This window comes from Mobula birostris, chromosome 29 (genome assembly GCF_030028105.1).
Source record: "Mobula birostris isolate sMobBir1 chromosome 29, sMobBir1.hap1, whole genome shotgun sequence".
NCBI classification, from domain to species: domain Eukaryota; kingdom Metazoa; phylum Chordata; class Chondrichthyes; order Myliobatiformes; family Myliobatidae; genus Mobula; species Mobula birostris.
Window position 1 is genome coordinate 35,072,524 of NC_092398.1, and position 27,044 is coordinate 35,099,567.

At 51.9% G+C, this 27,044-nt stretch overlaps 1 protein-coding gene across 1 annotated transcript; it reads right to left on the reverse strand.

Moving 5' to 3' along the window:
• Positions 1–609: 609 nt before the first annotated feature.
• Positions 610–27,044, reverse strand: tafazzin (tafazzin, phospholipid-lysophospholipid transacylase). Its single transcript, XM_072246405.1, is given in 11 exon segments — positions 610–1,655; positions 2,000–2,077; positions 2,587–2,639; positions 7,552–7,614; positions 7,751–7,792; positions 22,510–22,590; positions 24,175–24,260; positions 25,496–25,541; positions 26,914–26,926; positions 26,929–26,967; positions 26,969–27,044. Coding segments are annotated over 11 exon segments (681 nt in total). The 5' UTR covers positions 27,041–27,044; the 3' UTR covers positions 610–1,547.

Genomic DNA, 27,044 nt, shown 5'->3' on the forward strand with positions numbered 1-27,044 from the left:
CGTCCTCGAGTCCTGGCACATCCTTGTAAACTTTCTCTGCACAATTTCAGCCTTATTTATATCTTTCCTGTACGTAGGTGAGCAAGACTTCACACAAAACTCCAGTTTAGGCTCACCCACATCTTATACAACTTCAACCATCTTCTATACTCAACACTTTGGAGGCCAGTGTGTCAAAAGCTCTGTGTACAAGCTCACCTACTTGTGTTGCCACTGTTGAGGAATGATGGATCCCTCTGCTGTCTCTCACTCCTCAGAGCACTGTGAAAGTGTCCAGCACCTTACACTCGTCTGCACTGAATTCCATCCGCCATTCTTCCTGCTGGTCCAGATGCTGTTGCAAACTGTGAGGGACAGAAGGCCGGGAGGAAGCAGGGGGCGGTGAAAGACCAAGAATGGCTTCACGGATCCACATCCTGTCTGGAGGTCACAGACACTCTCTCAGGCCCCAGAATCTAAACCGACTGGTTCCTAGTGCTGGGGCTGATGCGGCAGAGAAGGGATGGTGCTGAGAGAGGGTCACCACTTTCTCTGACAATCGCTGCTTTCCCGCGTACCTACACACACCTTGGCGCAGTGCCACAGGGCTGAACAAAGGACACCCGACACTTTTAAAAGATACGGAGTTGTGTATTTCGATTAACATACACGAGTACAGGACATTGTTACTGGCGTAATCTTTGTGTCAAACCCCTTGAACCCTTCCTGCAGGCCTGGCAGCCCTCAACAAGGCCGAGGGACAGGACGTGGGTCCTGAGGAGCAGAGCCTCAAAACCAAGGGGCTGGACCTGGATTGTGGCAGGCAAGGCCACAGAGCCGAAGGGTTGGGACCTGCATTCTGCGTGGCGGGGTCAAAGGAACAGAGGGCAGGACCTGGGTCCTGAGCACAGGGGTCAAAGGAGTTGAGGGGTGGGACCATTGGTGGGTCCTGAGTGCAGGGGTCAAAGGAACTGAGGGGCAGGACCTGGGTCCTGAGTGCAGGGGTCAAAGGAGCCGAGGGGTGGGACCACTGGAATTGAGGGTAGCCCCTCGGTCACGATGGGCACGACCTGCAGCCAGAGGAGTAGAACCACAGGAGCCGGTAAGGGAGGGGGGTGGGACCTGGGTCCTGAGGGACGATGCTGAAAAGGGCTTGCATCTGTGGGAGGGGACAAGAATGGTTAAGAGAGGGGCAGGAATAGTGTGCAGGTGACATCACTGGGAGGAGCTTGGCCTCACTGACAGAAGTCAGGGAGATGTGATGTCACTAACCAATGTGAGTGACATCACTGGGAGGAGGGGTGACCTCACAGGGTAGGATCCATCAGTGACCGGGGGAAGGGGTGTGTGGGTTAGCGCCCACCAGAAACCGTTAGCAATGGGGCTGTGGCCCAGGGCTAAGCCGATGACCCGGATATCCCACCGCACATTCCCTACAGAGCACCCAAAGGCCAGGGAAGGACCGGACCGGACCGGACTGGCAGCTGGAAGCTCTCTCTGCCCCTCTCTGTTCAGGGCATGTCCGGTAGTGGCGCTGGACTGCTGAGTGGCCTCTGACCGCTCTCCATTCAGGGCTGCCGCGGCTGGTGATAACGTTGGTGCGTCGCCTCAGCTAGTGCCTTCAGCTTCCACATCTCGTCCTGGATGAAGTCCGTCAGGGCTTTGCGCATCTCCACCTGGGAGGGGCAGAGAGAAAGAACCACATGAGGGCAGGGGCAACGGTGGGGGGGGGGGGGTTCAGACAATTGAGGCTGTTCCATGCGGCCGGGGTGCGGGGGCCGGTGGGACAGAGGTTCAGGCCCTTGTTAGGCCACTCAGCCTCCCAGAGAATAGACGAAGGGTGGGTGGCGACGAGTAGGAAAGAGTGTTGAAGTGTGGGGGGGGGGGGAGGGAGTGGCAGGGATGGGGAGAGGTGGAGGGAGAGGGGCCAGGATAAACGGGGTAACGGAGAGAGGGGGGAAGGGAGGGTGTTTTGGTCACCACCACCAGCCGAAAGGGCTTACCCCATGGTGATACTCACCGGGGTCCGGTTCTCGGCCCTCAGCTGTTGCACCATCCGTTCAAGTGTGAAGGGTCTCCCGATGTAGACAGTGATTCTCTGCGGAGACCAGATGAAGGAGCATCAGACCCCGGGGGAGGCAAGAGACCACCCGTCCCCCTCCCCCCAAGGAGCCGGTCTGTGATTGTCAGATTTTAAATGCTCCCAGCAGCCCCTCCACCTAGACACCATGGGTTTGCAGGAACCTGTGAAATGGTACACGTGTCAACATATGTGGAGAGTGCAGGCGGGCCTGCGTACAAGTGTGTACGTGCACGCACAAGGGTTGTGTATGTGAGAACATGCGGGCATATCAGTGTACCCTGTTCCCCACCCCTCGATGGAGCTTCCCCAGGGGATGTCCCCTCAGTCCTATTCCTCCCTCCCCCCACCCTCGAGTCCATCTCCACCCCTCACCCTTGTTCCTCTCCTCCTCCTGCTCACCCTCCCCTACCCTCACATTCCCATCCACATCCCCTACCATTTCTACCCACCTGCCCTCAGGGAGAGTAAAGGGAGGGAGAAGGGCGGAACGGGGAACGGAGGAAGGGTGGAGGGGAGAGACTCACCTTCCCGATGCGGGGGTAGTACGGGGGCTTGTTGGGGAGCACGTCACACAGGCCTGAGGGGGCAGACACCAGATGCTGTCAGATCAGAGTGAGTCCCACACCCCCCCTTTCTCCTTTCTACTCACTCCCCTCCACTCTCACACACCCCTCTGTCCTCATATCCCCTTCCCTGAGCCCTCAGCCCCCTCCCCAGCCCTCACACCCCTTCATCCCTCCTACTCACTCCCCTCCACCCTCACACACCTCTGCCTTCAAACCCCACCCCCTCAGCCCACGCCCCTCTCCCCTGCCCTCACACCCCCTTCATCCCTTCGTGCCTCCTACTCTCTCCCTCCACCCTCACCCCATCCTCAAACCCCACCCCCTCAGCCCCCACAGCCTCCCCTTCATTCCTCCTACTCCATCCACACCCCCTCCCCCACTCTGCTGCCACGGTTCGGCTGACCAGGATCGGACAGGCACACTCACCTCGTCCCCCACTCTGCTGCCACGGTTCGGCTGACCAGGATCGGACAGGCACACTCACCTCGTCCCCCACTCTGCTGCCACGGTTCAGCTGACCAGGATCGGACAGGCACACTCACCTCGTCCCCCACTCTGCTGCCACGGTTCGGCTGACCAGGATCGGACAGGCACACTCACCTCGTCCCCCACTCTGCTGCCACGGTTCGGCTGACCAGGATCGGACAGGCACACTCACCTCGTCCCCCATAAGTCGGAGGAGCAGAGTTAGGCTTTCAGCTATTGAGTCTGCTCCATCAGGGCTGATTTATCCCTCTCAAACCTATTCTCCTGCCTCCTCCACCTAACCTTTGACACCAAGACTAATCGAAAGCCTATCACCCTCTGGTTTAAATATATCCCATGACTTGATCTCCACAGCTGTCTGTGGTAATGAATTCCACAGATTCACCACCCTCCAAAGAAATTCTCATCCCTGTTCAAAAGGTATGTCTCTCTATTAAGGCTGTGTCCTCTGGTCCTAGACTCCCTCGCTATAGGAAACATCCTCACTGCTCTGTCCAGGCCTTTCAGTGAAAAGAAGAAACAGGAGAGACTAGACTTGTTCTCTCACAACACGCTGGAGGAACTCAGCAGGTCGGGCAGCATCTGTGGAAAAGATCGGTCGACGTTTCGGACCGGAACCCTTCGTCAGACCAACCTTTTCCACGGATGCTGCCCGACCTGCTGAGTTCCTCCAGCATGTTGTGAGTGTTGCTTTGACCCCAGCATCTGCAGATTAGTCTGTGTTTACTAGACTTGTTCTCCCTGGCGCAGAGCGGGAAAGGACCTGACAGAGGTGGACAAGATTCCAAGGCTGTCTGGAATACAGGGGAAAGGGAATGGGGGAGTTTTTTTTCCAACAGAATGCATTTGGCTCTGGTCTGTGTGTGTGGAGAGGTAGCGTCTACATGTTACTGTTCACAAGAGCATCAGCATAGAAAATTCGGCCATACCGACCAAGCTGTCTTTCTAAGCTAGTGCCAGTAAGCAAATATCCCTCTAGACCAGGGGTCCCCAATTTAACGGTGTAGGTCCATGGCATAAAAAATGTTGGGAACGCCTGGTCTAAACCTTGCGTACCCCTATATCTACCTTGGCACAGTAGCGTAGTGAGTAGTACAATGATATTACAGCGCCCGTTGTAAGATCCGGGTTCAGTTCCTGCCACTCTCCCCAACACCATGTGCTCCGCTTTCCTCCCACAGTCAGGGTCAGTCAGTTGTGGACGTGGCACTGGAAACATGGTGACTCTCAGCAAATCTTTGCTCATTTGATTTGATGCAAACGACACACTTCACTGTATGTTTCGATGTAAGTGTGACAAATAAAGCCAATCTAATCTCATCTGTCCAAATTGTTCTTAAACGTAATTGACACACATAGACTCTGTCTACACACCTCCTGCAAAGCAGCCAGCAGAATCAAAGACCCCACCCACCCCAGGCACTATCTCTTCTCCCCTGAAAGCACATCCCACCAGGCTCAAGTACAGCTTCTATCACACTGTTATCTGACCAGTTTAGTTGTACCTGTCTCTACTGTTCCCTCTGGCCATAAACCGACGTGGACAAGTTCCCCTCAAATCCCTTTAATTCTCCCCTCACCTTAAACCTGTGCCCTCCTTCACAGGGAAAACCTATCCAGCCTCTCCTTACTACTCAAGCCCTCGATTCCTGGCAACGTCCTTGTGACACGAGAGGATCTGCAGATGCTGGAAACCCAGAGCAATGCACACAATATCAGCAGGTCAGGTCAGGTCGCATCTTTGAAGGGGAGTGGCCAAGTGGTTAAGGTGTTCATCTAGTGATCTGAAGGTCGCTAGTTCGAGCCTCAGCTGTGGCAGCGTGTTTGTGCCCTTGAGCAAGGCACTTAACCACACATTGCTCTAGTGTCTGTGCGAGGAATGGCGCCCCACACAGACTTCCAATCTGCGCCTTGTAAGGCATGAAAATGCCTGACGCGGGCCTCTCATGGTCTGAGTCGATGTTCCCTCCTTTTGAAGGGGCATAAACAGTCGATGTTCTGGGCTGAGACCTTTCATTAGGACTGGAAAGGAAGGGGGAAGAAGCCAGAATGGCTTCCTTGTGAAGCATTTCTGCACGCTCTCCAGTTCTATCGCTGGCCATATAGAACTGTACACAATACTCCCAATACTCTCGCACTAACCCCTTGTACAGTAAGATGACACAATGCCCTGAAGGTCTGTGAGACGAACGACATCTTCACCATCATGTGTTGCCGCTCTCAGGAAACTGTACCAGCAGCTCGCGATCTTGCTGATCTACCACATTCCCCAGGGTCCCGTCATTCACCACACAAACAATCTGCTGGAGGAGCACAGTGAGTCAAGCCGCATCTGTGCACAGTTAGAGTGTCGCAGAGCAGTACAGCACAGAAGCAAGCCCTTTGGCCCATCTAGTCCACCCCAATCTCATCTTCTGCCTGGAGGACCTGCATCTGGACCATAGTCATCCAGAATCCTCCCAACCATATACCTGTCCAAACTACTTCTCCAGCCCTTTCCCTCTTTCAACCACTTCATCCCCTGAACCCCACCCACCTTCCCCCTCACCTGCCACCTTGTACTCCCCCCCTCGTCCAACCTTGTTCTTCCTTCAGTCCCCTTCCTTTCCGATCCTGAGGAACCATCACAGGCCGAAACATGGACTCACTTCTACAGGTGCTGCCTGACCTGCCGAGTTCCTCCAGCATTTTATCAGCCATTTTTCAGCCTAGTTTTGACTTGAAACATTGTCAATTCTTTTTAGCAAAACCTCAAAACGTCAACCTGATGGCATGAGCATCGACTTCTCCTTCCAGTATTTTTCCCCTCCCCCTCCTCCTACTACTACTACGTCGACTCAGGCCTAGGGGGCCGGCGTCGGGCACGATGACGGACTCTCCACTTCTCCCTCTCCCTTATCAGTGTGTTCAGTTCATCTACATTAGCCATGCCGCTGTCTTCTAGGAGAGTGTTGACCATAGTCTTGGGAGGGCACCCAGGGTTCATCCTCCCGTGCTTGGGCTCCCATTTGATGACTAGGCTGGCAGGTAGCTCGGGGTGGCGTAGACAGTGCCCTGCTAGTTGCAGTCTTCTCACCTCGATTTTAGTGGAGAGCATCTGTAGGTTGTTATAGAGCTCGACGTTCGTCATGTGCTGTTGCCAAATCACATCAATAGGCATCTGGAGCATTTGTGTATAGCAACCATCTAGAGACTTTCCCATAGTCTTGGTGAGTGTCCATGTCTCACATCCGTACGTGAGAATGGACTCCATGACTGCTATGAAAATCCTCATTTTAAGCCCTCTTGTCAGGTTCGACTTCCAGATTTCCTTCATGTCATTCATAGCCCTCCACGCCAGCGCCTTCCGTATCTTTATGTCCTTCTCCGAACTCATCATTCTTGACTTTGACTACAAGTACCCCCTTCCCTCTTCTTATATTCCCCACTCTAGCCTCTCACCTCTTCTCCTCACCTGCCTATCACCTACCCCACTGCCCCTCCTTCTTCTCTTTCTCCTATGGTTTACTCTCCTCTCCTATCAGATTCTTTCATCTCTGGCCCTTTACCTTTCCCACCCTCCGGCTTCACCTATCATCGTTCAGCTAGCCTCCTTCCCCTCCCACCACCTTTTAACGCTGACATCTTCCCCCTTCCTTTTCAGTCCTGAAGAAAGGCCAGAAACATCCACTGTTCGTTCACTTCCACAGAGGTTACCTGACCCGCTGAGTTCCTCCAGCATTTTGTGCGTGCTGCTCTGGATTTCAGCATCTGCAGCCTCTCGTGCCTCCATTCACTAAATCTTACCTTAGCTTTGCAAAATGTGTCACTCTGCACTGAACTGTATTCTGTGCCAAGTTACGTACCCAAGCGGGTGTGAAGTGTGTGCGTAGGAGACTGAGTGAGTACACACACCATGCCTAGACCCCGCCGAGACCCACCGTCAACAGGACCCTGGGAATTAAAGGGTTAACATATGAGGAGCGTTTGATGACTCTGGGCCTGAACTCCTGGAATTTAGAAGAATGAGGTGGGACTTCATTGAGACTAAACGAATACTGAAACAGAGTGGATGTGGAGAGGATGTTTCCTGCAGCAGGTGAGCCTTGGACAGGAGTGCACAGCCTCAGAAAACAGTGATGTCCCTTTAGAACAGAGATAAGGAGCAATTCCTTTCGCCAGCGGGTGGTGATCTGTGAAATTCGTTGCTGCAAACCACTGTGGAACTCAAGTCATTGGTAACATTTAAAGCGGAGGTGGATAAATTCACAGTCAGGGTGTCACAGATTATGGGAAGGCGGCAGGAGAATGGGATTCAGATCGAAGGATGGACTGGTGCAGCAGACTCAATGGGATGAATGGCCCAATCCTGCTCCTTATGGTCTTGTGGACTGCAGGAGGGTGAGGAATGCCCAGTCCCCACCCACCACCCAACCCTCTCGTGCACCTGGTACTCACCAACATGCCAGAGCGGGAGGATAATGGGACTCAGGGAGCACTCGGAAATGAGCCTACCGATTCCTGGGAAGAAATACAGTGAGAGTCCTGAATGAGTCACAGCTGGTCAGTGTGTCACTGCCCCGACCCCGCGTCTCTCTCTCACGCACACAGAATGGGGAGGGGATAGAATGAACACCCCTGATAGGAGGGTACTCACCCCACTTGAGTCTCATGAATTCCTGCGTCATGTTTACCTTCCCTGGAATGAAGACATAACAGAATTACAAACGAGGGAGTGGAGGCAAACCCCCTGACCCATCAGCTCGGCTGTGTAGAGGCCCGGAGGATGACAGCTCCACCCCTCACAGGTTGAGTGTGTAGGGTTAATGTTCTCAGTTAAACACTAACTGTGTTGTGCCGACTTTCAGACTTCTCAGAGATCAATCTAACCCTTCCCTCCCACATAACCCTTCATCTTTCTATCATCTACATGCCTTTCCTAAGAGTCTCTTAAATGTCCCTAATATATCAGCCTCCACCACCAGCCCTGGCAGAACGTTCCACACACCCACCATGCACTCCGTGGAAAAAATCCCCTATACTCTCCTCCCATCACCTTAAAATTATAACCTCCTTGAATTAGCCATTTCCACGCAGGGAAAAAAGTCTCTAGCTGTCCACTATCTCTGCCTCTTACCATCTTGTACATCCCTATCAAGTCACCTCTCATCCTCCTTTGCTCCAAAGAGAAAAGCTCTAGCTCACTCAACCGGTCCTCCTAAGACAGGCAGCATCCAGGTAAATCTCCTCCGCACCCTCTCTAAAGCTTCAACATCCTTCCTATAACGAGGTGACCAGAACTGAACAGAATACGCCGTCTGCACTAACCAGGGTTTTACAGAGCTGCAATATTACCTCACCGCTCTTGAACTCAGAGCCCGAATGAAGAAGGCCAACTCCTCCTTAACCGCCGTATCAGTTTGATTTCCTCACTTGCAGATCTCCGTTCAGATTGGCAACATCTCCTCCACAATTACTATCAGCGTAGGTGAACCATCAGGCTGTGTGTTTGGCCCCCTGCTCCACTCACTTTACACTTGTGACTGTGAGGCTAAGCACAGGTCCAATTCCATAATCATCTGGCTGAGTGGTGTCCCAGCACCCACCTCTCACTCAATGCCAGCAAGTCCAAGAAGCTGATTATTGACTTCGGCAGGAGGAAACCAGAGGTCCATGAGCCATTCCTCATTGGAGGATCAGCTACAGAAGGCTGTAAAATTAGTCTGCTCCAACTCTGTAATATCCAAGACATCTTCAAGGAGTGGTTCTTTAGAAAGGAGACGTCCATTATCAAGGACCCCCATCACCCAGGGCACGTTTTCTTCTCATTGTTACTGTCAGGAAGGAGGTACAGAAGCCTAAAGACACACACAGCGATTCACGAACAGTGCCTTCCCCTCTGGCATACGATTCCTAAATGGACATTGAACCCATAAACACTACCTCACTTTTATTTTATATTCACCTCCTCAACCCCAGTTCCCGGCCTCCTCCCCGTAACCTTTGATGCCATGTCCAATCAAGAACCTATTAATCTCTGCCTTAAATACACCCAATGACCTGGCCTCCATATCTGCATGTGGCAACAAATACCACAAATTCACCACCCTTTGGCTAAAGAAATTTCTCCGCATCTGTTTTGAAAGGGTGCCCCTCTGTCCTGAGGCTGTGCCCTCTTGTCCGAGAATCCCCCCCCATGGGAAACATCCTTTCCACATCTATGTCTAGGCCTTTCAACATTTGAAAGGTTTCAATGAGGTCCCCCTCAACCTTCTGAATCCCAGTGAGTACAGACCCAGAGCCATCAAACGTTTGCCGTATGATAACCCTTTAATTCCCGGAATCATCCCTGTGAACCTCCTCTCCAATGCCAGCACATCTTTTCTAAGATGAGGGGCACAAAACTGTTCACAATACCCAAGGTGAGGCCTCACCAGAGCCTTATAGATCCTCAGCATCACATCCTTGCTCTTGTATTCCAGACCTCTTGAAATGAATGCTAACATGGCATTTGCCTTCCTCACCACCGACTCGATGTGCAAGTTAACATCAGAGTGTTCTGCACAAGGACTCCGAAGTCCCAATGAATCTCAGATTCCTGGATTTTCTCCCCTTTTAGAAAATAGTCCACACATTTATTTCTACTACCAAAGTTCATGATCATACATTTTCCAACATTTCATTTGCCACTTTTTTGCCCATTCTCCTAATCTGTCTAAGTCCTTCTGCATCCTACCTGTTTCCTCAACACTACCTGCCCCTCCACCAATCTTCGTATCATTTGCAAACTTGGCAACAAAGCCATCTATTCCATCATCTAAATCATTTTTATACAGCATAAAAAGACGTGATCCCAATACCGACCCCTGCGGAACACCACTAGTTACTGGCAGCCAACCAGAAAAGGATCCTTTTATTCCTGCTTGCTGCCTCCTACCAATCAACCAATGCTCTAACCATGTTAGCAACTTTCCTGTAATACCATGGGCTCTTAACTTGGTAAGGCCTTCTTAAATTCCAAATATACAACATCCACTGTATCCCCTTTATCTATCCTACTGTAATATCCTCAAAGAACTCCAACAGGTTTGTCAGGCAGGATTTTCCCTGAAGGAAACCATGCTGACTTTGTCCTGCCTTGTACTGTGTCACCAAGTACTCCATCACCTCATCCTTAACAATTGACTCAAACATCTTCCCAGCCACTGAGGTCAGGCTAACTGGTCTATAATTTCTGCTGTCTTCCTCCTTTTCTTAAAGAGTGGAGTGTCATTTGCAATTTTCCAGTCCTCTGGCACCATGCCAGAGTCCAATGATTTTTGAAAAATCATTTCTAATGCCACAATCTCTAATGCTACTCTTTTAGAACCCTAGGGTGCAGTTCATCTGGTCCAGGTGAGTTAAGTACCCTTAGTTTTCAGCGTTTTGAGCACCTTCTCTCTTGTGATAGTAACTGCACCCACTTCTCTTCCTCCACACACGACAACATCAGGCACACTGCTAGTGTCTTCCACAGTGAAGACTGATGCAAAATACTCATTTAATTCATCAGCCATCTCCTGGTCCCCCACTATTATTTCTCCTGCCTCATTTTCTAACAGTCCTATATCCATTCTCATTTCTTTTATTTCTAACAGACTTGGAAAAAATTTTACTATTCACTTTGATATTTTTTGCTAGCCTGCTTTCATATTTCATCTTTTCCCTTCTAATGATTTTTTTAATTGCTCTCTGTAGGTTTTTAAAAACTTCCCAATTTTTGCTGTGCACCAATGCCCTTTCTTTTTGGTTTTACAATAGCTTTGACTTCCTTGTCAGCCATGGTCGTACTATTTTACCATTTAAGTATTTCTTCATTTTTGGAAGATATATGCCCTGCACCTTCCTCATTTTTCCCAGAAATGCACGCCATTGCTGCTCTGCTGACATCTCTGCCGGCAGCTCCTTCCAGTTGACTTTGGCCAACTTCTGCATTGTTTTGTACTGCAGCTGTTAAGTTAACAAATTTCACGAAACATACCAGTGATAATAACTTAATTCTGAAATTCCTGATGTTATCATTTTCAGAGAATCGGTCCAGGGCCAAGTACTTAAGTGAAACTAACAAGAAGCCTCTACTTCTTCAGAAGTTTGTTGAGATTCAGCACAACATTTAAAACTTTGACGAATTTCTATCGATGCTGGGTGGAGAGTATATTAACCGGTTGCATTGCGGCCCCTGAATGGAAAATCCTCCCAGTCCATCATGGGTAAAGCCCTTCCCACGATTGAGCACATCTACCAAGCTGTCCACAATCAAGAACCACATCACCCAGGTGACGCTCTCTTCTCGCCCCTGACATCATGAAGGTACAGGAGCCTCAGAACTCACACCAATTTATTACCCCTCCCCCAACCATCAGGCTCCTGAAGCAAAGGAGATATCTTCACTTGCCCTCTCAACTGAAATGTTCCCACAACCTATGGATTCACTTTGAAGGACTCTTTATCTCATGTCCTCGATATTTATTGCTTATTTACTTATTATTATTATTTCTTCCTTCTTTTGTATTTGCACAGTTCATTGTCTTTTGCACGCTGGTTCAATACCTGCGGTCTTTCATTGATTCTGTTATGGTTATTATTCCATTATGGATTTGTTGCACAAAAATGAGCTTCAGGGTTCACACGGTGACGTGTAATAAATTTACTTGGAACGTGCAGGAGAACGTGCGATACTGGATCTCCTATTACAGAACGGGACGTGGCAGGTGACAGAACTGTGTTTTCAGGAACACTTTTGGATCTAATAAAAAAGGAAATTCTTCACTCAGAGGGTGGAATGAGCAGCCAGCAGAAGTGGTGGATGTGAGTTCAATCTTAACAGTTGACAAAGGTTCAGATAAGTACACGGACGGGAGGGTTATGGATGTGGGTCTGGATCAGTTCATGGACAGGAGGGGTATGGATGTGGGTCTGGATCAGTACATGGACAGGAGGGGTATGGATGTGGGTTTGGATCAGTACATGGACGGGAGGGGTATGGATGTGGGTTTGGATCAGTACATGGACAGGAGGGGTATGGATGTGGGTTTGGATCAGTACATGGACGGGAGGGGTATGGATGTGGGTTTGGATCAGTACATACATGGGAGGGTTATGGATGTGGGTTTGGATCAGTACATGGACAGGAGGGGTATGGATGTGGGTTTGGATCAGTACATGGATGGGAGGGTTATGGATGTGGGTCTGGATCAGTACATGGACGGGAGGGGTATGGATGTGGGTCTGGATCAGTACATGGACGGGAGGGGTATGGATGTGGGTTTGGATCAGTACATGGACAGGAGGGGTATGGATGTGGGTTTGGATCAGTACATGGACGGGAGGGGTATGGATGTGGGTTTGGATCAGTACATGGACGGGAGGGTTATGGATGTGGGTTTGGATCAGTACATGGACGGGAGGGGTATGGATGTGGGTCTGGATCAGTACATGGACAGGAGGGGTATGGATGTGGGTCTGGATCAGTACATGGATGGGAGGGGTATGGATGTGGGTCTGGATCAGTACATGGACGGGAGGGGTGTGGATGTGGGTCTGGATCAGTACATGGACGGGAGGGGTGTGGATGTGGGTTTGGATCAGTACATGGACAGGAGGGGTATGGATGTGGGTTTGGATCAGTACATGGACAGGAGGGGTATGGATGTGGGTTTGGATCAGTACATGGACAGGAGGGGTATGGATGTGGATTTGGATCAGTACATGGACGGGAGGGGTATGGATGTGGGTCTGGATCAGTACATGGACGGGAGGGGTATGGATGTGGGTCTGGATCAGTACATGGACGGGAAGGGTATGGATGTGGGTTTGGATCAGTACATGGACGGGAAGGGTATGGATGTGGGTCTGGATCAGTACATGGACGGGAAGGGTATGGATGTGGGTTTGGATCAGTACATGGACAGGAGGGGTATGGATGTGGGTTTGGATCAGTACATGGACAGGAGGGGTATGGATGTGGGTTTGGATCAGTACATGGACGGGAGGGTTATGGATGTGGGTTTGGATCAGTACATGGATGGGAGGGGTATGGATGTGGGTTTGGATCAGTACATGGACGGGAGGGGTATGGATGTGGGTTTGGATCAGTACATGGATGGGAGGGTTATGGATGTGGGTCTGGATCAGTTCATGGACGGGAGGGGTATGGATGTGGGTTTGGATCAGTACATGGACGGGAGGGGTATGGATGTGGGTTTGGATCAGTACATGGACGGGAGGGTTATGGATGTGGGTCTGGATCAGTACATGGACAGGAGGGGTATGGATGTGGGTTTGGATCAGTACATGGACGGGAGGGTTATGGATGTGGGTCTGGATCAGTACATGGACAGGAGGGGTATGGATGTGGGTTTGGATCAGTACATGGACAGGAGGGGTATGGATGTGGGTTTGGATCAGTACATGGACGGGAGGGGTATGGATGTGGGTTTGGATCAGTACATGGATGGGAGGGTTATGGATGTGGGTTTGGATCAGTACATGGATGGGAGGGTTATGGATGTGGGTTTGGATCAGTACATGGACGGGAGGGGTATGGATGTGGGTTTGGATCAGTACATGGACGGGAGGGGTGTGGATGTGGGTCTGGATCAGTACATGGATGGGAGGGTTATGGATGTGGGTTTGGATCAGTACATGGACGGGAGGGGTATGGATGTGGGTTTGGATCAGTACATGGACGGGAGGGGTGTGGATGTGGGTCTGGATCAGTACATGGACGGGAGGGTTATGGATGTGGGTTTGGATCAGTACATGGACGGGAGGGGTGTGGATGTGGGTCTGGATCAGTACATGGACGGGAGGGTTATGGATGTGGGTCTGGATCAGTACATGGACAGGAGGGGTATGGATGTGGGTCTGGATCAGTACATGGACGGGAGGGGTATGGATGTGGGTTTGGATCAGTACATGGACGGGAGGGGTGTGGATGTGGGTCTGGATCAGTACATGGATGGGAGGGGTATGGATGTGGGTTTGGATCAGTACATGGACGGGAGGTGTATGGATGTGGGTTTGGATCAGTACATGGACGGGAGGGGTGTGGATGTGGGTCTGGATCAGTACATGGATGGGAGGGGTGTGGATGTGGGTTTGGATCAGTACATGGACGGGAGGGGTGTGGATGTGGGTCTGGATCAGTACATGGATGGGAGGGTTATGGATGTGGGTCTGGATCAGTACATGGACGGGAGGGGTATGGATGTGGGTTTGGATCAGTACATGGACAGGAGGGGTGTGGATGTGGGTTTGGATCAGTACATGGACGGGAGGGGTATGGATGTGGGTCTGGATCAGTACATGGACAGGAGGGGTATGGATGTGGGTTTGGATCAGTACATGGACAGGAGGGGTATGGATGTGGGTTTGGATCAGTACATGGACAGGAGGGGTATGGATGTGGGTCTGGATCAGTACATGGACGGGAGGGGTATGGATGTGGGTCTGGATCAGTACATGGACAGGAGGGGTATGGATGTGGGTCTGGATCAGTACATGGACAGGAGGGGTATGGATGTGGGTCTGGATCAGTTCATGGACAGGAGGGGTGTGGATGTGGGTCTGGATCAGTACATGGACGGGAGGGGTATGGATGTGGGTTTGGATCAGTACATGGACAGGAGGGGTATGGATGTGGGTCTGGATCAGTACATGGACAGGAGGGGTATGGATGTGGGTTTGGATCAGTACATGGATGGGGGGGTTATGGATGTGGGTCTGGATCAGTTCATGGACAGGAGGGGTGTGGATGTGGGTCTGGATCAGTACATGGACGGGAGGGGTGTGGATGTGGGTCTGGATCAGTACATGGACGGGAGGGGTATGGATGTGGGTTTGGATCAGTACATGGATGGGAGGGTTATGGATGTGGGTTTGGATCAGTACATGGATGGGAGGGGTATGGATGTGGGTTTGGATCAGTACATGGACAGGAGGGGTATGGATGTGGGTTTGGATCAGTACATGGACAGGAGGGGTATGGATGTGGGTTTGGATCAGTACATGGATGGGGGGGTTATGGATGTGGGTTTGGATCAGTACATGGACAGGAGGGGTATGGATGTGGGTTTGGATCAGTACATGGATGGGAGGGGTATGGATGTGGGTTTGGATCAGTACATGGACGGGAGGGGTATGGATGTGGGTTTGGATCAGTACATGGACGGGAGGTGTATGGATGTGGGTTTGGATCAGTACATGGACGGGAGGGTTATGGATGTGGGTTTGGATCAGTACATGGACAGGAGGGGTATGGATGTGGGTCTGGATCAGTACATGGATGGGAGGGTTATGGATGTGGGTTTGGATCAGTACATGGACAGGAGGGGTATGGATGTGGGTTTGGATCAGTACATGGATGGGAGGGGTGTGGATGTGGGTCTGGATCAGTACATAGACGGGAGGGGTGTGGATGTGGGTTTGGATCAGTACATGGACAGGAGGGGTATGGATGTGGGTTTGGATCAGTACATGGACAGGAGGGGTATGGATGTGGGTCTGGATCAGTACATGGACGGGAGGGGTATGGATGTGGGTCTGGATCAGTACATGGATGGGAGGGGTATGGATGTGGGTTTGGATCAGTACATGGACGGGAGGGGTATGGATGTGGGTTTGGATCAGTACATGGACGGGAGGGTTATGGATGTGGGTTTGGATCAGTACATGGACGGGAGGGGTATGGATGTGGGTTTGGATCAGTACATGGACGGGAGGGGTATGGATGTGGGTTTGGATCAGTACATGGACAGGAGGGGTGTGGATGTGGGTTTGGATCAGTACATGGACAGGAGGGGTGTGGATGTGGGTTTGGATCAGTACATGGACGGGAGGGGTATGGATGTGGGTCTGGATCAGTACATGGACAGGAGGGGTATGGATGTGGGTTTGGATCAGTACATGGATGGGAGGGTTATGGATGTGGGTTTGGATCAGTACATGGACGGGAGGGGTGTGGATGTGGGTTTGGATCAGTACATGGACGGGAGGGTTATGGATGTGGGTTTGGATCAGTACATGGACGGGAGGGGTATGGATGTGGGTTTGGATCAGTACATACATGGGAGGGGTATGGATGTGGGTTTGGATCAGTACATGGACGGGAGGGGTGTGGATGTGGGTTTGGATCAGTACATGGACGGGAGGGTTATGGATGTGGGTTTGGATCAGTACATGGACGGGAGGGGTATGGATGTGGGTTTGGATCAGTACATGGACGGGAGGGTTATGGATGTGGGTCTGGATCAGTACATGGACAGGAGGGGTATGGATGTGGGTTTGGATCAGTACATGGACAGGAGGGTTATGGATGTGGGTTTGGATCAGTACATGGACGGGAGGGGTATGGATGTGGGTTTGGATCAGTACATGGACAGGAGGGGTATGGATGTGGGTTTGGATCAGTACATGGACAGGAGGGGTATGGATGTGGGTCTGGATCAGTTCATGGACAGGAGGGGTATGGATGTGGGTTTGGATCAGTACATGGACAGGAGGGGTGTGGATGTGGGTTTGGATCAGTACATGGATGGGAGGGGTATGGATGTGGGTCTGGATCAGTACATGGACAGGAGGGTTATGGATGTGGGTCTGGATCAGTATATGGACGGGAGGGGTATGGATGTGGGTTTGGATCAGTACATGGACGGGAGGGGTATGGATGTGGGTTTGGATCAGTACATGGATGGGAGGGTTATGGATGTGGGTTTGGATCAGTACATGGACGGGAGGGGTATGGATGTGGGTTTGGATCAGTACATGGATGGGAGGGTTATGGATGTGGGTTTGGATCAGTACATGGACAGGAGGGGTATGGATGTGGGTCTGGATCAGTACATGGACGGGAGGGGTGTGGATGTGGGTCTGGATCAGTACATACATGGGAGGGGTATGGATGTGGGTTTGGATCAGTACATGGACGGGAGGGGTATGGATGTGGGTTTGGATCAGTACATGGACGGGAGGGGTATGGATGTGGGTCTGGATCAGTACATGGACGGGAGGGGTGTGGATGTGGGTTTGGATCAGTACATGGACGGGAGGGGTATGGATGTGGGTCTGGATCAGTACATGGACGGGAAGGGTATGGATGTGGGTTTGGATCAGTACATGGACGGGAGGGGTATGGATGTGGGTTTGGATCAGTACATGGACGGGAGGGGTATGGATGTGGGTCTGGATCAGTACATGGACAGGAGGGGTATGGATGTGGGTTTGGATCAGTACATGGACGGGAGGGGTGTGGATGTGGGTCTGGATCAGTACATGGACGGGAGGGTTATGGATGTGGGTTTGGATCAGTACATACATGGGAGGGGTATGGATGTGGGTTTGGATCAGTACATGGACGGGAGGGGTATGGATGTGGGTCTGGATCAGTACATGGACAGGAGGGGTATGGATGTGGGTCTGGATCAGTACATGGACGGGAGGGGTATGGATGTGGGTTTGGATCAGTACATGGACGGGAGGGGTATGGATGTGGGTTTGGATCAGTACATGGACGGGAGGGGTATGGATGTGGGTCTGGATCAGTACATGGACGGGAGGGGTATGGATGTGGGTTTGGATCAGTACATACATGGGAGGGGTATGGATGTGGGTCTGGATCAGTACATGGACGGGAGGGGTGTGGATGTGGGTCTGGATCAGTACATGGACAGGAGGGGTATGGATGTGGGTCTGGATCAGTACATGGACAGGAGGGGTATGGATGTGGGTTTGGATCAGTACATGGACGGGAGGGGTATGGATGTGGGTTTGGATCAGTACATGGACGGGAGGGGTGTGGATGTGGGTTTGGATCAGTACATGGACGGGAGGGTTATGGATGTGGGTCTGGATCAGTACATGGACAGGAGGGGTATGGATGTGGGTTTGGATCAGTACATGGACGGGAGGGTTATGGATGTGGGTCTGGATCAGTACATGGACAGGAGGGGTATGGATGTGGGTCTGGATCAGTACATGGACGGGAGGGGTATGGATGTGGGTTTGGATCAGTACATGGATGGGAGGGGTATGGATGTGGGTCTGGATCAGTACATGGACAGGAGGGGTGTGGATGTGGGTTTGGATCAGTACATGGATGGGAGGGGTATGGATGTGGGTTTGGATCAGTACATGGACGGGAGGGGTATGGATGTGGGTCTGGATCAGTACATGGACAGGAGGGGTATGGATGTGGGTTTGGATCAGTACATGGACGGGAGGGGTATGGATGTGGGTTTGGATCAGTACATGGACGGGAGGGGTATGGATGTGGGTTTGGATCAGTACATGGATGGGAGGGTTATGGATGTGGGTCTGGATCAGTACATGGACAGGAGGGGTATGGATGTGGGTTTGGATCAGTACATGGACGGGAGGGGTATGGATGTGGGTTTGGATCAGTACATGGACAGGAGGGGTGTGGATGTGGGTTTGGATCAGTACATGGATGGGAGGGGTATGGATGTGGGTCTGGATCAGTACATGGATGGGAGGGGTATGGATGTGGGTCTGGATCAGTACATGGACGGGAGGGGTGTGGATGTGGGTCTGGATCAGTACATGGATGGGAGGGTTATGGATGTGGGTTTGGATCAGTACATGGACAGGAGGGGTATGGATGTGGGTTTGGATCAGTACATGGACGGGAGGGGTATGGATGTGGGTCTGGATCAGTACATAGACGGGAGGGGTATGGATGTGGGTTTGGATCAGTACATGGACGGGAGGGTTATGGATGTGGGTTTGGATCAGTACATGGACAGGAGGGGTATGGATGTGGGTCTGGATCAGTACATGGACGGGAGGGTTATGGATGTGGGTTTGGATCAGTACATGGACGGGAGGGGTGTGGATGTGGGTTTGGATCAGTACATGGACAGGAGGGGTGTGGATGTGGGTCTGGATCAGTACATGGACAGGAGGGTTATGGATGTGGGTTTGGATCAGTACATAGACGGGAGGGGTATGGATGTGGGTTTGGATCAGTACATGGACGGGAGGGGTATGGATGTGGGTTTGGATCAGTACATGGACAGGAGGGGTATGGATGTGGGTCTGGATCAGTACATGGACAGGAGGGGTATGGATGTGGGTTTGGATCAGTACATGGACAGGAGGGTTATGGATGTGGGTCTGGATCAGTACATGGACAGGAGGGGTATGGATGTGGGTTTGGATCAGTACATGGACGGGAGGGGTATGGATGTGGGTCTGGATCAGTACATGGACGGGAGGGGTGTGGATGTGGGTCTGGATCAGTACATGGACAGGAGGGGTATGGATGTGGGTCTGGATCAGTACATGGACGGGAGGGGTATGGATGTGGGTTTGGATCAGTACATGGACGGGAGGGTTATGGATGTGGGTTTGGATCAGTACATGGACAGGAGGGGTATGGATGTGGGTTTGGATCAGTACATGGATGGGAGGGGTATGGATGTGGGTTTGGATCAGTACATGGACGGGAGGGGTGTGGATGTGGGTTTGGATCAGTACATGGACAGGAGGGGTGTGGATGTGGGTTTGGATCAGTACATGGACGGGAGGGGTGTGGATGTGGGTCTGGATCAGTACATGGACAGGAGGGGTGTGGATGTGGGTTTGGATCAGTACATGGACGGGAGGGGTATGGATGTGGGTCTGGATCAGTACATGGACAGGAGGGTTATGGATGTGGGTCTGGATCAGTACATGGACGGGAGGTGTATGGATGTGGGTTTGGATCAGTACATGGATGGGAGGGTTATGGATGTGGGTCTGGATCAGTACATGGACGGGAGGGGTGTGGATGTGGGTCTGGATCAGTACATGGACAGGAGGGGTGTGGATGTGGGTTTGGATCAGTACATGGACGGGAGGGGTATGGATGTGGGTCTGGATCAGTACATGGACGGGAGGGTTATGGATGTGGGTCTGGATCAGTACGTGGACGGGAGGGGTATGGATGTGGGTCTGGATCAGTACATGGATGGGAGGGTTATGGATGTGGGTTTGGATCAGTACATGGACAGGAGGGGTATGGATGTGGGTTTGGATCAGTACATGGACGGGAGGGTTATGGATGTGGGTTTGGATCAGTACATGGACAGGAGGGGTATGGATGTGGGTTTGGATCAGTACACGGACGGGAGGGGTATGGATGTGGGTCTGGATCAGTACATAGACAGGAGGGGTATGGATGTGGGTTTGGATCAGTACATGGACAGGAGGGGTATGGATGTGGGTTTGGATCAGTACATGGACAGGAGGGGTATGGATGTGGGTTTGGATCAGTACATGGACGGGAGGGGTATGGATGTGGGTTTGGATCAGTACATGGACAGGAGGGTTATGGATGTGGGTCTGGATCAGTACATGGATGGGGGGGTTATGGATGTGGGTTTGGATCAGTACATGGATGGGAGGGTTATGGATGTGGGTCTGGATCAGTACATGGACGGGAGGGTTATGGATGTGGGTCTGGATCAGTACATGGACAGGAGGGGTATGGATGTGGGTTTGGATCAGTACATGGACAGGAGGGGTATGGATGTGGGTTTGGATCAGTACATGGATGGGAGGGGTGTGGATGTGGGTTTGGATCAGTACATGGACAGGAGGGGTATGGATGTGGGTTTGGATCAGTACATGGACAGGAGGGGTATGGATGTGGGTTTGGATCAGTACATGGACGGGAGGGGTATGGATGTGGGTTTGGATCAGTACATGGACGGGAGGGGTATGGATGTGGGTCTGGATCAGTACATGGACGGGAGGGGTGTGGATGTGGGTTTGGATCAGTACATGGACGGGAGGGGTATGGATGTGGGTTTGGATCAGTACATGGACAGGAGGGGTATGGATGTGGGTTTGGATCAGTACATGGACAGGAGGGGTGTGGATGTGGGTTTGGATCAGTACATGGATGGGAGGGGTATGGATGTGGGTTTGGATCAGTACATGGACGGGAGGGGTGTGGATGTGGGTTTGGATCAGTACACGGACGGGAGGGGTATGGATGTGGGTCTGGATCAGTACATGGACGGGAGGGGTGTGGATGTGGGTTTGGATCAGTACATGGACAGGAGGGTTATGGATGTGGGTTTGGATCAGTACATGGACGGGAGGGGTATGGATGTGGGTCTGGATCAGTACATAGACGGGAGGGGTATGGATGTGGGTTTGGATCAGTACATGGACAGGAGGGTTATGGATGTGGGTTTGGATCAGTACATGGACAGGAGGGGTATGGATGTGGGTCTGGATCAGTACATGGACGGGAGGGGTATGGATGTGGGTTTGGATCAGTACATGGACGGGAGGGGTGTGGATGTGGGTTTGGATCAGTACATGGACAGGAGGGGTATGGATGTGGGTCTGGATCAGTTCATGGACAGGAGGGTTATGGATGTGGGTCTGGATCAGTACATGGACGGGAGGGGTGTGGATGTGGGTCTGGATCAGTACATGGACAGGAGGGGTATGGATGTGGGTCTGGATCAGTACATGGACGGGAGGGGTATGGATGTGGGTTTGGATCAGTACATGGACAGGAGGGTTATGGATGTGGGTCTGGATCAGTACATGGACGGGAGGGGTGTGGATGTGGGTTTGGATCAGTACATGGACAGGAGGGTTATGGATGTGGGTCTGGATCAGTACATGGACGGGAGGGGTGTGGATGTGGGTTTGGATCAGTACATGGATGGGAGGGTTATGGATGTGGGTCTGGATCAGTACATGGATGGGAGGGGTATGGATGTGGGTTTGGATCAGTACATGGATGGGAGGGTTATGGATGTGGGTTTGGATCAGTACATGGACAGGAGGGGTATGGATGTGGGTCTGGATCAGTACATGGATGGGAGGGTTATGGATGTGGGTTTGGATCAGTACATGGACGGGAGGGGTGTGGATGTGGGTTTGGATCAGTACATGGACAGGAGGGGTATGGATGTGGGTTTGGATCAGTACATGGACGGGAGGGGTATGGATGTGGGTTTGGATCAGTACATGGACAGGAGGGTTATGGATGTGGGTTTGGATCAGTACATGGACGGGAAGGGTATGGATGTGGGTTTGGATCAGTACATGGACAGGAGGGGTATGGATGTGGGTCTGGATCAGTACATGGATGGGAGGGTTATGGATGTGGGTTTGGATCAGTACATGGACAGGAGGGGTATGGATGTGGGTTTGGATCAGTACATGGACAGGAGGGTTATGGATGACTATGGTCTGGGTGCAGGTTGATGAGACTGAGCAGAATGACAGGTAGGCACAGTCCAGATGGGCCGAACAGTCTGTTTCGGAGCTGTAGTGATCTATGACACAAGCATCTTGAGCTGGGACTGTCGACAAGTGGGGGAAAGGAAGCAGGTTCACAAGTCCCGGTCTCACCTTCTGGAAAGAAGTGCACCCAGTCACCATGGTTCAACTTCTCAAGCAGGAAGTCCATCCCCTTCTGGTATACACCGTCACCTATATGGGACACACCAGTGTGAAGGGAGGGCAGATGTTAAAGCAGGACAGTCTGACCGGTCAGGCAACTGATGTACTCCCACTGACGTTAATCCAGCTCCCTCACACCATCCCTCAGTGACCCCTCTCCCCCAGCGCCGTGTCACTGACTGTATTCCCACTGACGTTAATCCAGCTCCCTCACACCGTCCCTCAGTGACCCCTCTCCCCCAGCGCCGTCACTGACTGTATTCCCACTGACGTTAATCCAGCTCCCTCGCACCGTCCATCAGCGACCCCTCTCCCCGTGTTCTGTCAGTGACCGTATCCAGCTCCCTCACACCGTCCCTTAGTGACCCCTCTCCCCCAGCGCCGTGTCCTGTGTCACTGACTGTATCCCCACTGACGTTAATCCAGCTCCCTCACACCATCCCTCAGTGACCCCTCTCCCCCAGCGCCGTCACTGACTGTATCCCCACTGACGTTAATCCAGCTCCCTCACACTGTCCCTCAGTGACCCCTCTCCCCCAGCACCTTGTCTCACTGACTGTATCCCTACTGACGTAAATCCAACTCCCTCACACTGTCCCTCAGTGACCCCTCTCCCCCAGCACCTTGTGTCACTGACTGTATCTCCACTGATGTAAATCCAGCTCCCTCACACCGTCCCTCAGTGACCCCTCTCCACATCACCCTCTGTCACAGACTGTATCCAGCTCCCTCACACCGTCCCTCAGTGACCCCTCTCTCATAGCGCCCTGTCACTGACTCTATCCCCACTGATGTTAATCCAGCTCCCTTACACTGTCCTTCAGAGGCCCCTCTCCCCCAGCGTCCTGTGTCACTGACTGTGTCCCCACTGACATTAATTCAGCAACACACATAAAAGTTGCTGGTGAACACAGCAGGCCAGGCAGCATCTCTAGGAAGAGGTACAGTCGACGTTTCGGGCCAAGACCCTTCGTCAGGACTAACTGAAGGAAGAGCTAGTAAGAGATTTGAAAGTGGGAGGGGGAGGGGGAGATCCATAATGATAGGAGAAGACAGGAGGGGGAGGGATGGAGCCAAGAGCTGGACAGGTGATTGGTAAAAGGGATACGAGAGGATCATGGGACAGGAGGCCCAGGGAGAAGGGAAAGGGAGAGGGTGGGGGGGAACCAGAGGATGGACAAGGGGTATAGTCAGAGGGGCAGAGGGAGAAAAAGAAGAGAGAGAAAAAGAATGTGTGTATAAAAATAAATAATGGATGGGGTACGAGGGGGAGGTGGGGCCTAGCGGAAGTTAGAGAAGTCGATGTTCATGCCATCAGGTTGGAGGCTACCCAGACGGAATATAAGGTGTTGTTCCTCCAACCTGAGTGTGGCTTCATCTTTACAGTAGAGGCGGCCGTGGATAGACATGTCAGAATGGGAATGGGATGTGGAATTACAATGAGTGGCCACTGGGAGATCCTGCTTTCTCTGGTGGACAGAGCGTAGTGACTCCTCTCCCCCGCCGCTCTGTCACTGACTGTATCCCCACCGACATTAATTCAGCTCCCTCACTGACCCCTCACCCAAGTAACCTGTGACCTGACTAATGTGAATGCAGCTCCTTTACACTTACCACGGCACACAGGAACACATTTCCCCAGGCTGAAAAACCCTGAGTGCAGTTCTTTAGTGAAACAGATGTCGGCTGCAGTGGGAGTCCTGAAGTTGGGAAAGGACAGGATTAACTGAAGCCAGGAAGTGCTATCCTGAGATCTCACCCTCACCACCCCACACTGCAGCAATGCCCCATCTTCTCCCACCCCCACTGCTTCGTGGAGACAAAGATATTCATCCTGAACTCGAGGTCACAGATCGAACAATCACAAATTGAGATGTTGTGTGGAGGGAGCTTCACTCTCTGTCTGACCCCAAGAGTGTGTGATGGGATGATGTGGAGGGAGCTTCACTCTGTGTCTGACCCCGGGAGTGTGTGATGGGATGATGTGGAGGGAGTTTCACTCTGTGTCTGGCCCCGGCAGTGTGTGATGGGACGGTGTGGAGGGAGCTTCACTCTGTCTCTGACCCTGGGAGTGTGTGATGGGACGGTGTGGAGGGAGATTCACTCTGTGTCTGACCCCGGGAGTGTGTGATGGGACAGTGTGGAGGGAGATTCACTCTGTGTCTGACCCCGGGAGTGTGTGATGGGACAGTGTGGAGGGAGATTCACTCTGTGTCTCACCCAGGGAGTGTGTGATGGGACGGTGTGGAGGGAGTTTCACTCTGTGTCTGACCCTGGGAGTGTGTGATGGGATAGTGTGGAGGGAGATTCACCATGTGTCTGACCCCGGGAGTGTGTGATGGGACGGTGTGGAGGGATCTTCACTCTGTGTCTGACCCTGGGAGTGTGTGATGGGATAGTGTGGAGGGAGATTCACCATGTGTCTGACCCCAGGAGTGTGTGACGGAACGGTGTGGATGGAGATTCACTCTGTGTCTGACCCTGGGAGTGTGTGATGGGACAGTGTGGAAGGAGCTTCACTCTGTGTCTGACCCCAGGAGTGTGTGATGGGACGGTGTGGAGGGAGATTCACTCTGTGTCTGACCCCGGGAGTGTGTGATAGGACGGTGTGGAGGGATCTTCACTCTGTGTCTGACCCCGGGAGTGTGTGATGGGATAGTGTGGAGGGAGATTCACCATGTGTCTGACCCCGGGAGTGTGTGATGGGATAGTGTGGAGGGAGATTCACTCTGTGTCTGACCCCGGGAGTGTGTGATGGGACGGTGTGGAGGGAGATTCACTCTGTGTCTGACCCTGGGAGTGTGTGATGGGACAGTGTGGAAGGAGCTTCACTCTGTGTCTGACCCTGGGAGTGTGTGATGGGACAGTGTGGAAGGAGCTTCACTCTGCGTCTGACCCCAGGAGTGTGTGATGGGACGGTGTGGAGGAAACTCACCATCTCATTCGCTGAGTTCTCCACAACTGCTTCAACTCGAGGACACCTGGAGGGAAGAGGAAACGAGTGTTAAGGAAATGGTCAGCCCGTCACTGATGAGCATTCAGGAGACTGTGGCCTCCAGGAGGTTGTTGGTGATCTCTCCGGACTCGTGGTAAGCTCAGCCAGTGAGCGGACCCTGGTACAGTACCAGGATAATGACTGCAGCATCACTGATGATATTCAACGACCTTTTGGCTGGCCTGGAATATTGCTTGAGCCAGCATGCGATGATGAATTTCAGCACCTCCTCTAGCTCAAAGCTGATCCATTTTCTCCCAATTTTCTACTCAGAAAGTACACACTGCTCCCAGTTGCAGAGCGAATGCGCAGTATTTAAACAGATTGAGATTTTCACAAAGTGCCCTGTAATGCAGAACAATGAGCGATGATCTTATAGAGGTATATAAATTTATTTATTTATTGAGATACAGCGCAGAATAAGCCCTACCGCGCCTCCCAATCTCTGATCGGCCCTTTTCTTTTTGTTTTTCTTCCTAACCCTCTAGTCAAATGAATGATAAAGCTGGATTGTTTACTTGCATATGGTGTACTGTCTGTTATTTCGGGGTACTGATTTGTAACAGGGTTAACGTCACACAGCATCCAGACCAAAAGGAGGTTTTGCACCTCAGATTTCACACATTTAGCGGGGACAGAGACTGTCTTCCCTAGACTAACTCTGCCGGCCGAACCTGGGGGTTACATTTGTGTTCCAGGGTTGCCTTCTCATTAGCGTATCGACACATGTTGTGTGTAGTTTTGGTCACCTGCCCACAGGACAGACATCAAGATGATTGAAAGAGTACAGAGGAAATTTTACAAGGATGTTGCCAGGACTTGAGAACCGTAATTACAGGGAGAGGTCAAAAGATTGTGGCTTTATTCCTGGAGTGCAAAAAAAATGAGGGGAGATTTGATAGAGAAATACTAAATTATGGGGTGTACAGATAGGGTAAATGCAAGCAGGCTTTATTCACTTAAATTGGGTGAGACTAGGACTACAGGTCATGGATCAAGGGGTGAGAAGGTGAAATGTTTAGAGGGAACAAGAGGGAAAAAACCTTCACTCAGAGCATGGGAGAGTGCCAAACGAGCTGCCAGTGAAGTGATGGTTAATGGGTACAATTTTAACACTAGTCTGGATGGGAGGGGTACGGAGGGCGTGGTCCAGGTGCCGGTCAATGGGACAAGGCAGAATAAGAGTTTAGCAGGGACTAGGTGGGCTGAAGGCCTGTTTCTGTGCTGGATGCTCAAAGCCTCCGTGAATCCAGAGACAGGACATCACAGGGTTGGAAGGCAGGAATTCCAATGGATTTTGTGTGAATTTCCATCGGCTTTGGAGAAATGCATTCCGGGAAGGCGTGACACTTCCTCACCCCAGATGTGTGGGGGTCGTCCATGCAGGACTGGTGGTTGGCGACAGTGATGAGGTGCGCTGCCGCGTGGGCGCTGTTCAATTGCCTCGTACAGGGTCTCCTTGTTGTGGACCAGCAGCCGGTTCATGTAT